General features: G+C 35.1%; 1 protein-coding gene across 1 annotated transcript in view; it reads left to right on the top strand.

Moving 5' to 3' along the window:
- Positions 1–14339, top strand: part of TACR3 (tachykinin receptor 3) — a 58737-nt gene that overhangs the window by 9432 nt on the left and 34966 nt on the right. The window contains exons 2-3 of the mRNA XM_040966972.1: positions 670–858; positions 2764–2914. Of these exons, the coding sequence (XP_040822906.1) occupies positions 670–858; positions 2764–2914 (340 nt within the window). The remainder of the gene's footprint in view (positions 1–669; positions 859–2763; positions 2915–14339) is intronic.

The following is a 14339-nucleotide window of genomic DNA, read 5'->3' as shown; positions in this document are numbered from 1 at the left end:
GCAACAATTTCATGCATTGTAACGTAGATAGAAAACATGAAAATTTCATGATGATAGTGAGTACAATCTGCTAGCTAACAGAAAGTTTCACCCTCAAATTTGATTTATTAGTCCTTTTACCTGAAGCCTGATCTTAGCTCTTGCTGCCATTGTATGGATATGTGTCCACATACTTCACAAGAATTCTTCATCACTGTCAATTATGTACATATTATCCATTTTATTTCTCTAGAATTTTTCAAAAGGTTAGGCAGCCATAGTAATGTTTTGAGGTGTGAATCTAAAATGTTTTAAGCACTTTTTATGTGCCATTTCAATTCAATTCATCAGATATTTCTGAGTTTTGATAATGTGCTTGTCACAGTAATATTTAATCAATACCTTTCTCTTACTTGGTTTCTATTGATCCCTACCTCACTTCTAACAAGTGAGTGTTCTTATTTCTATTTTAAACACAATGAATGTAAGGATATGAAAGGTCTAAGCAATGTTAAAATAGGGTTTGAATTTATATTTGCCTGATTCCTAAGGTTATGTCATGATTATCAATCTATCCTGCCTCTGCACAACTAAAATCTCAGTTACTACATGAGAGAACTGTTGCCTTAGAAATTTCGGTTTAAACTCTAATAGGAAGCCAATAAAATGGTCTTGTTTGTGTTTATATAGGTATATGGCCATTATTGACCCCCTGAAACCCAGGCTGTCTGCCACAGCTACCAAGATTGTCATCGGAAGTATTTGGATTCTAGCATTTCTTCTTGCTTTGCCTCAGTGTCTTTACTCCAGAACCAAAGTCCTTCCTGGACGTACTCTTTGCTATGTGCAGTGGCCAGAAGGCCCTAAACAACATTTCACGTAAGTTGCATTATGGTTTCAATTCTATTTATTGGATATTTCAGGAGCTAAAATTTGGGAACAAGTAAGACATTGACATTTTCCTCAGGGTACACATATTACACAGGAAAAGAAATACATAAAAGCTTGAACATCGTATGAAGTACTACTTCGCACATTGACTTTAAATCAATACTTAATAAGCCACCAGAAAACAAGTCAAATATATGTAAGATTATAAAATTTGTTACTAGAAATGTAAAGACTTTTGTGCTCATTTTGGCAGCACATATACTAATTGTGGAACGATACAGACATGTAAAGACTTCTACGTAATTAACACTCAAGAGTCCTGCACTTAAGTGACAAATGCACGTTTAAGGGAAAAAAGTATTATTGAGAGAGAAATCAGTGAGGAGGGAGGAACCAAAGGCCAGCAATGTACGCTGCTCCTTTGGGAAGGCTGACTGGGGGAACAGATGGCTTGCTGGTTCGCTCGATTTTTTTTTTTTCTTAATTTGATTCAGTTTGAGTTCAATTTTTTCAGCATTAAGAAACTTGTGGTTGGAAAGGAAATGGGACTGCTTTGTAATGGAAACTGCCATTTTATATTTTTTAGATTTCTGTTAAGAAAAGCAGAAAGGGTCAAAAAGCTCATTATGTAATTGATCCTATTTATTATCTTATTGTGGTCATAAATTTTATTCAATTGAATTCTTATATTCTAGTTTTTTAACCCATCTTTTACCTTTAACAATAAATAGGTTCTGATATTCTATTGTAGCAGGGTGATTATGATAAGACATTCTATAATCTAACAAACAAAAGAAATTATTTTCAGTGTTTTTACCATTAAAAATGTTGGGATTATTTAGCATGTCTCAGATAATGATCATCTTTAATAGCATTTATTTTTTGCAATTTTGCCTGGAGTCCAAATATTACAGAAAAATACGAGAATACATCAATTCAATGAAAGCTATCCATTACGTTAATAACTTGTATGAAAATATCATCACTTTCAAATTATTTACTGGCATGCTTTCCCACTGATTTAAAACAAATACTTGGGATGTTACCAGTAATCAGGAATCAAACATTTGATATTCACTTGGAAAGAAACAACTTGTTTTTGAAAGATCATTATAACGGACTATTTACTTTAGAACCTTCTGAAAACAGTGTAAGTCACATCAAACTTTAAAAAGTTATGTTCAGAATGTTATATTATGAGATGTCCTCATATTCCTTCATAATTGCATAATTTTAATTTTAATTGACATGAAATAATGGAATTTAATTTGATAATATATAATATTGTGACCTTTTAACCAAATGTCCTCAAATTAATAATACAACCAACTGCACATGACATTGACCAAAATGGCTATACATATTTTGTTTACTTTTCCCAAGTCATAACCAAATAACTTGTGAATCCAATCTACCTCAGTTTCTAAAAATTTTTTTTCGGTTCAATGAAAAACAGTCTATTCCAAATATGCATGATGTCACAGAAACGAAAAATTGTGCTACATAGGAAAAATACATCAGTTGTTTATTTTGTCATCCATTTTTCTCTTGTGAAACAGTTCAGCTAAAGAATTACCAAGCACAGTATGAAACACAGAAAAGGCTTCTGGCCCCCGTTTTAGGAAAGAGGGACATTACACTTTTGTGATAAGTTTTCCCACCTGAGGTGAACCCTGGCAAGACAAACTGGTGGCATTTGAAACGTGACTACAGGTGAAAATGGTACATTTTTGAAATTATAATATAGAGGTAATATGGGGGTATTTTTGAAAATTTTAATTTTGCGATTTTTAATTTTTACATTTTAAAATCTGTTTAAATCAAAACAAACCCAAAGTAATGTATATTTATTGCAACAGATAATTTATCAATTGTTTTTCTTATTTCTTACAGCTACCACATTATTGTTATTATACTGGTATACTGTTTCCCGCTACTCATCATGGGCGTAACATACACGATTGTTGGAGTTACCCTCTGGGGAGGAGCGATCCCAGGAGACACCTGTGATAAGTATCATGAGCAGCTGAAAGCTAAACGAAAGGTAGGGGTCTGTGGAATTCACCTAGCGTTTCTGTAAACTGTCACTCATCAGAGAGAAAACTTAGCAGTGGCACCTTAATATAATTGAGTATCTACTCCTACTCTCTATTCTTTGTTTTTTTTAATACATTTTTATTGATTTGATCTATGTTTTTATGTCTAAAATAAACCTGGGCATATTTTTATGACCAATAAACACATGCAAAAGGCTTACACTCACAATCAATCACTAAAATACTTTTTCATAATAGTCAAACTAACATGGAGCTGAAAATGCACGTATGTTATCCAATCGTATTCTTATATTTTTTCTTAAGCTCTTCAAAGTCATGAATATTATTCTTAGCTCTGAGTTAGTAAAAACAGGTGATGTTCACCCTTTACTTTATGGGTGGGTGAATTTTTGTTTTAGACCTGTAATTAGGTTGGATACATGTCCTTGCCTAATTTTTCTAGAAACGAAATGTTAAAGAGTTTCATCTTATGCTTATCCCTCCACCTCTCATGAAACAATGTTAAAACCATGAAAAACAGTACTTCGCACCATTAACTGATACGTTGAATTCCTTTTCTAACCTACACTCCCTCCATACTTGATTCACTCACAACATTTACAACCAGAGTATGTTGATCCATTACGTGACAACCCTCAGTTTTCATTGCGTTTTCTTCCAGGATTTGTCATCTCCATTTGGGTGGAGTAAAACACTAGCACAGCTCAGGATAGGTGAATGTGGAACCCTTCTCCCAACCACCAGGCCAAGGAAGAACAGAAAATAAATGTTGCTCTGGCAAAGCTGAGTTTATTGTATTGCAATCTCCTGGTTAAATCTTTGTAGCAACTGAGAGGGATGAAGTCAAAGTAACACACTAACAGGGTCTTCTTGCCTGGGTCAGTTGATTTTTAAGGAGAATATTACAAAGTAGAACTAGGTGTGATTAGGTTTTAGCATAATGGTTTTAGAGGATATGGTAGAGTCCTGATGATAGCAAATGATAGTATTAGAAACTATTTTGTTACTTTTCTAATTTTCTGGGAACAAAATTGTGTTTACAATAATTTGCTCACTTATTTTTTGCCTGGTAATGGTAGTTTTTTTTGCAGACATTGTTGTCAGTTCTCAAGTAAATAGAAAAATATTTCTGTGCCTACTTCATAAAGTTTTCCTTAGAGGGCTAGTGAAATTCTGTCTTATGTGTTTTTGAATATTTTTAACCTCAGGGTTGGTTTCTATAAACCACAATCTTTGTACACTATCAGAAAATCAGTCTTTTGTTGGAATAGCTATTTCCTTGAAGTAGGAAGACTTTTTAAGCACCTTTTGCAGAGTATTCTCAATTTCTCCACTTGGAGTTGCTGAAATTTCACTTTAGACAGGATCCAAGTCCATAATATTTTGAAACTCTAATAATTTTTAAAAATTTTATTGAACAGATAGTCTCTGAGTGTAGGTATCTAAAGCATCTTTGAACTATATATCTGTGGAGTTAACTGTATGGCTTGATGGAGTTAATGTTCCTTCAATGATACCCAGATGTCTATAGTAGGTGCAGACAATGAATTCTGGTCTGTGCTGGACCGTGAGGTGAGAGTCAGGGTGACATCCAAGTTGGGGTACAACTTTTATCAGCACAGGAAAGGCAATCACCATTACTATTAATGGAATCATTGCTTTACCTCCTCACTGCCAAGGTGATCAACTCCCAAGGTGAACTCACAGTAGCCACAAACCCCACTCACCCATGCCAGCACATGAACCACACAGAATAGCTGTACATTTTTCTGTGTGTTCACAGATCCAGGAATACACCAAATATATATGTATTCAGAACCAGCTACCCACCAAACTACGTGCAGTTATAGAATTTCCACCCTCTTTCTGAGCAAGATTCCCACAGTCACAGGATGCTTTGGTTCCCTTTAGCCCTGCAAGTCTCCCCTGACTGCAGATAGCAGCAGTGCCTCCAGCACCAGCTGCCTCTCAATGCTCTGCCTTACCAGCTTGTGTTGTCATGCCTCTCTTCAGGCCTATAGAACGGTGGGGTTGTGTACATAATTGCACTCCCAAATATGTGGGAATACATATTTGCAACCACCAGATCAACATTCCTGACTCAAAGTCAGTGGGGGAACATGAATTTATCCTTCTGACAGAACCACTTAATCTCGTGCACCAGCACAGTACCAGATACACATCACAGCCACTACTGCGGCAAACACATAGTCTTCAATTATCTCATGTCATTCAGTCATTCCTGTAGGTCCAGGCTAGCTTCATAATGTGTTTTTCTCCCCCCCATAGAACAGGCACTTTATAGAAGAATTGGAGAACTGGTGTGCTTCTTCCCCACAGTGACCTACAAGAAACCCTCCCTAACCTAGCTTCTGTGTAAGCAGAGTCAGCCTGGGGCGGGACATCCTACACCAGGGAATGCCCAGTGTGACTGTCTGCATGGTGTGATCTGACCTCTTTGTGCAGATCTACTGTATTCCTGAATACCTAGTGCTGTGTCTCTTACTCAAGGTGGTGAGCAAAGGCTCAGTGTGAGCCATTGGCTGCCCCGCACGCTGGGTTGAAAGCAGTGTTTGCAAGTTTGATCTTCTTGTCCTTCTCTTGCCTTTTCACTGAAATTTCTGTCAGACTTCTAGAAATGTAGCTCTTCTTTCACTAGTTTCAAATTCCTTCCTGAGCAGCCCAAGTTGGATTTGAGCTGGATTTCATTCTAACCTCTTGCACATATTTTAAGACAATCTTCTTGGGGTAATTTCTTAAAAATAGCTTTTGGACATAATTAAATAGTTGTTTGATTTTTTTTCGGGATATTTCAGGAAGATATCTGCCTTTGCATTACCTACTTTATTTTTTGTTTTTATTTGTTTGAGTTGTTTTAATTTTTTTTCCTTTCAAAATCTCAGATAAATTAAAGCAGGCCCAGTGATCATAGATTTTCTTCTTCAAATTTATGCAATATTTTCCACGGAAGAAATAAAAAATCAGTTTAAGTGCTCATTTTGTTCTTGAAAATAAAGTCTCATAGAGAACAGCAGCAAGAGAAGATATTTTACTTTGCCAGAATATAGCAAGCAAGAGTAATCTGTAAAATACCTTCTGATCTCATTCCTCTATTTCAAAGTAGAAATGATAACTCAAACTGGAAGTGTGACTCCTTTATAATATTTCATAAAAGCAAAACATTTCAAAGTTCCAGCCCGTTTTCCTTCTTTTTTAGCTTGTGTTATGAACTGAAATAATGAAAATAGAATTTCTATTATTCCATAGACTTCTTACAGTAAATCACCTTCCCCTTGGAATTCTTTCCTGGTTATTTATTGGTATGAACATCATTGTCTGAGATGAGATGCCCATTGTGCCATTGTTGTTGTCAGCACGGCCAATCTCCCGCTGTTTCCTTGAATGCCTCTAATGTGAAACCATATATCCTGTCTCAGAACTGTTTGTGATGTGTACTGGAGACAGGATTGTTTAGGATATTTCAGGAATGTTTTAAGATTTTCCTCAACTATCTTTCTAAATTTAATACTTATTATTTTACGCTTTTTTAAACATTTGCCATCTTTACTTCAAGTGTAGATATACATGTAAATAGATACTCATATATACACTATTTTTTCAAAGCAAAAATTAATATCAGACTATTAGAGTTATAGAAATAATCATAGTAGAAAAAGGATACAGACATTGTACATGTTTTGAGTCAGTGAAGCGATATTATAAACAAATTATATTGCACTCATTTTGTATTCACAATATATCCACCATAAATATTACATATTTATATATATCAGTTTATGATATATATTTTTTTCATACATAAGAGAAGACATAATATTGTCTTTCTGGGTCTGGCTTATTTCAATGACCAAAATGATCCATCCATTTTGTTGCAACTGTCAGAATTTGATTATTTTTTATGATTAGTATTCCATTGTGTGTTTGTGCATTGGGGCTGTGTATGTGTGTGCATTTGCTTGTAGTCACATTTTCTTTAACCATTCATCATGTGATGGAAATATAATGCTTGATTCCATATTTTTCTACTGTGAACTAATCTATGAATATGGGAATGAAGATAACACTATTGCAGAGTAAACCATCACATGAAAAAAAATGAATTTGCTCTCCCCTCTTTCCCTGCCTCTTTCCCTTTGTCCCACTTCCCAGTACCCCTCTCTTCCTTTCCGTGTATTCCTCTCTCCCCCGTCCCATCCCTTTCACCTTTGCCTCTCTTCCTCTCCATGTCCCACTCAAGGAAATATTTACATGAAAATTAAAATTTATATTGTGGAAATGTCATAGACAATGTTTGTCTGAAATAGGAAAAATGCTTTATAACTTGTAATATGCTAGTGAATAAACTGAAGAAAAAGCAGATTGCTTGGGGTTCGCATTAATGTTGGCTGAGTGCACACACTCCAGCTGTCCTGAAGAAGACACTCCATCTGGAGGGAAGACTTGCATTCTATGCTAGCATGTTGAGATTTGATCAAATTAGATCTACTCTGTGGTCACAATAATTAAATGAGAATATGCAGACAAAGACAGAATAGTAGATGACTGATTTAGGAACTAGACAAATTGAGCACAACTACACACATCTGAGGCTGTACACACTGAGGTAATATGCTTCCATAGCTACTAGGAAAAGGAGGGTCCTGGATCATCTTCAGTTGTCTTCTCAGGCACATTTACAGGGAACTGGACAGAAAGTACAGCAGATGGGATTCCAACCAGGGCTCATGTGGGTTATTGGCTTCCCAGATGTCAGCTCAACCCACTGGGCAAACCCTGTTATTAACATCAGATATCAGTATATTTATCACACTCCATAAAGCACACCCAAACTCCCATACTTTAAAATCACAATTCCTTGTGTCACTCTACCCCTTCTAGCCTCTAGTAATTGATACTCTTTGTTCAGATAGGTTTTGTTTTTAGCGCTAATTTATGAGAGACAACAAGTGGTATTTTTGTTTTTGTGTGATTTATTTCATATGGCTTGATGCATTCTGTGTGCATTAATTTTCTGTAGATTAAAGAATCTCCTTCCTTTTTTATGTCTAGGTAACATTCCATTTATACATATATATTTTGTCATTCATCTAATGATAGATACCTTACTTGAGTCAATATTTTGGCTTTTGTGAACATTCTTACTATTAAGACTATGAATCAAGTAGCTCTTTAAAATAATAAATTAATGTCTTTTGTATTATTATTCAATAATTGGATTGCAGGATCATACGATAGGGCATTTCCTAGTCTTTAACATATCTCCATAGTGTTTTCCACATTGACTATACAAATTTACATTCCCACAGTGTATGGAGCTTCACTTTCTCCACATCCTCATCAATATTTGTCACTCTTTTTCATAACAGAATTCTGATGAGGGTGAGGTGACACTTGTGATTTTGATGTGTCCCATTGATTTACATGTAATCTTTTACATCAGTGTCATGCTATTTCAGCTACGTAGCTTTCTAATGTGAGTTGAGATCAGGTTTAATTGTTCCTCCAATCTAGTTTTTTTTTGTTTGTTTGTTTTGTTTTGTTTGTTTGTTTTTTCTTTGCTCAGGATTACCTTAACTTTCTATGGTTCCATATGAATTTTGGCTTTATTTATTTAATTTTCTGTTTTTGTGAAAAATGCCTTTGGTGTTTTGATGGTGCCTGAATTGAGTCTGTGGATTGATTTAACTAGTATGGAATTTCCACAACATTCATTCTTCCAATACATGAACATGAACACGGGGAGTTTTTCCGTGTGTGTGTGTGTGTGTGTGTGTGTGTGTGTGTGCCCCCTTGATGATTAATTCCATCAGTGCTTTGTGATTCTCCTTTAGAGGTCTTTCACTTCTCTGTTTAAATTTATTCCTAAATATGTAATGTTATACTAATTGTGCACAGGTTTTCCTTCTTTATTTCAATTTTTGCAAAATCATCCTTGGTATATAAAAATGACATATTTCTGTGTTGGTTTTGTATCCTTTGAGCTAAACATAAAGTAGATCATATTTAATACTTAAAAAGGAAATAGAAGGGTCCTAGATATCAATGACTTGTATTCGAATTCTTACCATGAGCAAATATGATTTTAGACACTTCTCTTTAATGTCCTTGTGATTTGTTTCTGAAAAATTTGGAAGTTTGAAGAATACTATACGTAAAAACCTTTAGAAATTAAACTTCTATCACAGGTACTTAGTCCTTGTTTTCTTTTTTGCATAACATTTTGAACATTTCCTGTAACATTTGTAAATTTCTCATAACATTTTCTCAATATGAAGAATCTAAAATTGAATGCAAAATTTATTGTAGTAAGTTGATATTTGATTTTTATTTTTCTCCTTTTAATTAATATACTGTTAGAATAGCTATATATTTAAGCAAACTTATAGTCAAGGTAAACCATGAGTACTCTAGGATAAAATCAGCTTTTAAGTTCCCAAAAGTTTCCTGTATTAAAATTATAAATAGCAAGTTCCTGTGACAATATACAATTCTTGTATTAACAATTATAACTATGGGGAGATTTTTCATTTTTTTAAAAAAATTTATTTTTATTATTTTTTTATTGGAAAGGCGGATATACAGAGAGGATAGACAGAGAGGAAGATCTTCCGTCCGATGATTCACTCCCCAAGTGAGCACAACAGCCGATACTATGCCGATCCAAAGCCAGGAGCCTCTTCCAGGTCTCCCACAGGTGCAGGGTCCCAAAGCTTTGGGCTGTCCTCCACTGCTTTCCCGGGCCACAGGCGGGGAGCTGGATGGGAAGTGGGGCTGCTGGGATAGAACCAGTGCCCATATGGGATCCCGGGTGTGCAAGGCGAGGACTTAACCACTGCGCCACCACGCCGGGCCCAATTTTTCATTTTTTATATTTAGTCTATAATTTTAAAATATTACTTTCAGAGAATATACATTAAAATATGGTTTGATAATACATTTCCTTTTCTGTGTTTTAATATTTAATCCCATTTTATAATACTTAATCTAAACTTCAACATAATAGTTGTATTCTATTAGCCACTCAGGCATAGCAATTAAGAAACCATATGTACAGCTGCTTTGTAGGAAAGCAAAGATTGGGCCTTGTACAATGGCTCAACAGGCTAATCCTCCCCATCGCAAGCACCAGTATCCCATATGGGCACTGGTTCATGACCCAACTGCTCTACTCCTCCTGTTCAACTCCCTTTTTACGGCCTGGGAAATCAGCAGAGGATGGCCCAAGTGCTTAAGCCCCTGCACCCATGTGGAAGGTCTGGAAGAAGCTCCTGGATCCTGGCTTCTGGCTTCAGACCAGTCCAACTTTTGATGTAGGGGCCATTTGGGGAGTGGACCAATAGATGGAAAATTTTCTCTCTCTAAATCTGCCTTTCAAATAAAAGTAAATCTTAAGAAAAAGCAACAGTAAAGCTTAAAGAGAGCTGATAGCCACTTGTTCCCTCCAGGCAGCTTATCTTCCCCAGCTTATGCTGCAATCTGCAGTCAGTGCAGTCACCTATATGACCTGAGCATTGACAGCAAGTACTGCTTGCTTTCAATCCTTTGATTTATGTATCCCTGCTCTCTGTGTATGGCAGTTGGCGGGACTCACTTTAAAAAGCCTAGAAAAGTTCTGTTTTTTTTGAAGAGTGGAAGTGATGAGAAATGCTCCTTAGTTTAGGAGAAAATATCTGTAGAGCTCCAGTGCTCAACAACCACTTGAAAGATTCTTACAGATTTTCCATTAGTGTTTCTCACTTTGTAATTACAGATCCTGTGAAGCTGGAACTGTGGTTTGTGACAGAAAATGAATTTTGGGATAGAAAAAAATCTGTATCAATTGCTGTAATTCTCAATAGTTAAGGAATGCATTACATACACAGGCACACACACATTAAAAAAACATCATCAATTATCGTATATTTTATAAAATCACTACATTGATACATGATATTTAATCAAGCTCTTCTGGGCGTTTTGTAATGTAGTTGTTTGTTAAAGCTTAAATCTATCTTAAGTTTATTTGCAGTAGCTACGGGATGTGCCTTGAGATTTATTTTCTACATGCTTCCTTCCACATTGTCTACACACCTTTTCACCCAGTAATCCAGCATTTTCAACACTAACTTAAAATGTCATAAGTACTACAGTATTATAATTTCTAATATATGTCTGAGAATCAGCACTTCTTATTCTGCTTATTCTTATTATCTAGCTGATTATTTATGCATTATCACCACACTGGTTAAGTTAATGTAGAATGATTAGCTATGTTCTGAGAGAGGAAATTTATACTCTATTTGCTCAGAATTTTCTTAGCTGTTATTTATTTTACATGCAACATTTTCAGTCACTTTTACTGAAAATTATGTTTAAGGAATAGGATTTCACTTATTAACTTTGAGATAATACTTTATAAGGAAAAAATGGATTGATGGCTGAGTAAATGAATGAAATTCCTTATATTACTCAATAGAATGTAGTGTTTGGAAACAGGCTTGTAGTCATTGTGCTAAGTTAAAATATGGGTGCCAACATTTAACCTCAATTAATATAACCTGTATAAATCTCTGAACGGTTATAGTATCTCTACCATGAAGTGAATATAATAGCATGCACTCATATGGCTACATAGAGATTAAATGAGGTAATACATATTAAATACCCACAAGTTCTTGGCACATAGACTTGATCTCAATATCATCTGACACTTTGGACATTTCAGTGTGAATATAAATGTTGGTGTTGTGTAAGCCAGAGGCATCAGGTTGTCAAAAATGAGATATGTAATACTAGTCATTTATCTTTTTAAACAAAATTTGACTTAAATTTCATATTGAATCATAATCTGTAAATAAACCTTACATATGTAATACCTAATATATCTGTGAATTTTATATTATAAAGAAGGGAAATTGAGTTTCAAACATAGATAGTTGATAAGTGACAATTTGAAATTGAATTCTAGATAAGAGCTTTCGGGAGGGTATTGTTTTAGACAATTAGTTCCAAAGAGTAGGTACTCCAATGATACTTTATGCCTGAAAGTTATTCACAGTATACAAGTATACTCATGTATTATTGTAATGGTCATCAAAAGAATCTACAAAACCCAACAGCTTGCCTGGTAGCAATTATCCCCCCCCACACACACACTTAATAAATTGGCAATCTTAAGTACTGGAAAGGTGAAAGGTGCCCAAACTCACACAACTGATAATCATGAAAGCAATGTTCATTCAGGCTTACAGAATGCAAAGCAACCATTCTTTCAACTACTATGCACTGTTGAATTGGCTTTATGCTGATTCAATCTTTTTTGAAGTTTCCTAATCACCAATTTATTACACATCCTTACTCCAGAGCAGTGGTTCCCAAGATAATTTTCTGCAGTAATGGAAAAATGTTCCATGCTTGCAAAGTTTAACATGGCATCCATTATCCACAGGTAGGTTTTTAATAGCAAACAAGAAATCAAAATTGATTAATTTTAATTGTGCAAGCTTAAATAGCTACGTTGGGTAGTGGCTACCAGATTGGGCAGTAATGCTCTAAAATGGGAATAATAAACTAGACCCAGTAGTGATCACATGCCAGTGAAATTCTAGTTGAATAGAATTATAAAGTCTACTACCAAATCTATAAAAGTTCACATCCAATTATTTAACCATTTTTGTCATGAAATTCTGGTATTTAAAACATTTGCTTTCAAAAAGATGCTCAGGTTCCCTAACCATTACAGAGATACAAATGAAAACCACATTGAGGTACCACATAACTCCAGTCAGATCGGCCTACATTCAGAACTCAAGTAACAACACCTGCTGGCATGGATGTGGGAGAAAGGTACCCTCTTCACTGCTGGGAGTGCAGGCTAGTACGACTAATATGGAAATCAGTATGGAGAATGCTTAGAGAAGTGCAAAAAACCTGCCATATGACCCAGCTATTCCACTCCTAGGAATATACCCAAAAGAAATTAAAACTACATATGAGAAGGGGATCTGTAATCCTATATTTACAGCAGCACAATCTACAATAGCAAAGACATGGAAACAACCCAGATGCCCATCCAAAGAGAAGTGGCTAAAGAAACTGTAGTATATCTACTCCATGGAATATTATTCAGCCATTAAAAGAATGGAATTATACCATTTGCAACTAGATGGTCCCAAATAGAGACCATTATGCGCAGTGAAATTAGTCAATCTCAAAAAGAGAAATATCATATGTTTTCTCTGAGAACATATGATACAAGGAATGGATACAAAGATGGATACAAGGAATCCATCATGCAAATTAGAATGTATAGTGGTGGAGTAATGGAGACTACCATATCCAGATGTGAAGACACAATGCAACATGCATCTCTGCTTCCAAACAAAAGATGGAAAGTGTTGGATATATCTAGAAAATGGGCTGATGGACTGTCTGACATTGTCTGTGCCAGCAACATCAGGACAAATTTAAATAGCAGACTGATGGAATTGTAACTGCTTATGAAAAGTTGCAACATTATGGGAAAAATCAGTCGGGGGGGGTTGACAGTTGAGGGAGGGGTATCTCAGACTACACAGAATTGCAAGATAAATTTCAAAAACAAAATTTTTTTTAAAATTTGCTTTTGTTTTAATGATTAACATATTATAGGGCACAATATGTTTTATAAAGATGCATAATCTCTATCCATTGTGGAAGAATAAAATGCTAATTGGCATATCTGTCATCTCACCAGTGCTGCCATCATTTTATGTGGTAATAACTTTCATAAGTTACATTCAATATTTTCTAATCATACACAACAATAATACACTGTTCAATAAATCCATAAAACTTACTTCTCTCTGAAAGCCTGTACCCTCTGACCAATGTCTCTCCATTACCCTTTCCTCCTCTGGTAGTTATCAATCTACGTTCCACTTCTGTAAGACTGAAATTTTTAAATTTCACATGTAAGTGAGAATTTGTCTTTTGGTGCTTAGTTTATTTAACATGCACAGTATACTCTAGGTTCATCTGTGTTGTGAAAAATGTCAGAATCGCTTGCCGTTTTTTCAGATTCAATAATAATTCATTTTTGTATACCACATATTCAGCCTACTCATTCATTGGTATATATTTAAGCCTATTCCATATATTAGTGATTGTGAATAATTTTGAAGGAATAGTAGTAATCTCATTGATATACTGATTTTTATTGCTTTGAATGTATTTGCAGAAGTGGAAATGCCAGTTCATGAGCTAGCACCTTCCTTTCAGTGTTTTTAAGACACCTTCTTTTATTTTCTACAATGATTGTGTTCATTTAGATTCCCACCTGCAGTGCACAAAGGTTCCATTTTCACCACATTTTCACCACTTTTGTCTTATATGTTTTATTGCCATTCTAAAAGAGATGAGATCTCATTGTGG

This window comes from Ochotona curzoniae, unplaced genomic scaffold, assembly GCF_017591425.1.
Source record: "Ochotona curzoniae isolate NIBS_2020 unplaced genomic scaffold, NIBS_Ocur_1.0 scaffold_4506, whole genome shotgun sequence".
Classification (NCBI taxonomy): Eukaryota; Metazoa; Chordata; class Mammalia; order Lagomorpha; family Ochotonidae; genus Ochotona; species Ochotona curzoniae.
The sequence above is the reverse complement of the archived record's forward strand: the minus strand, read 5'-3'. Positions and strand labels throughout refer to the sequence as shown.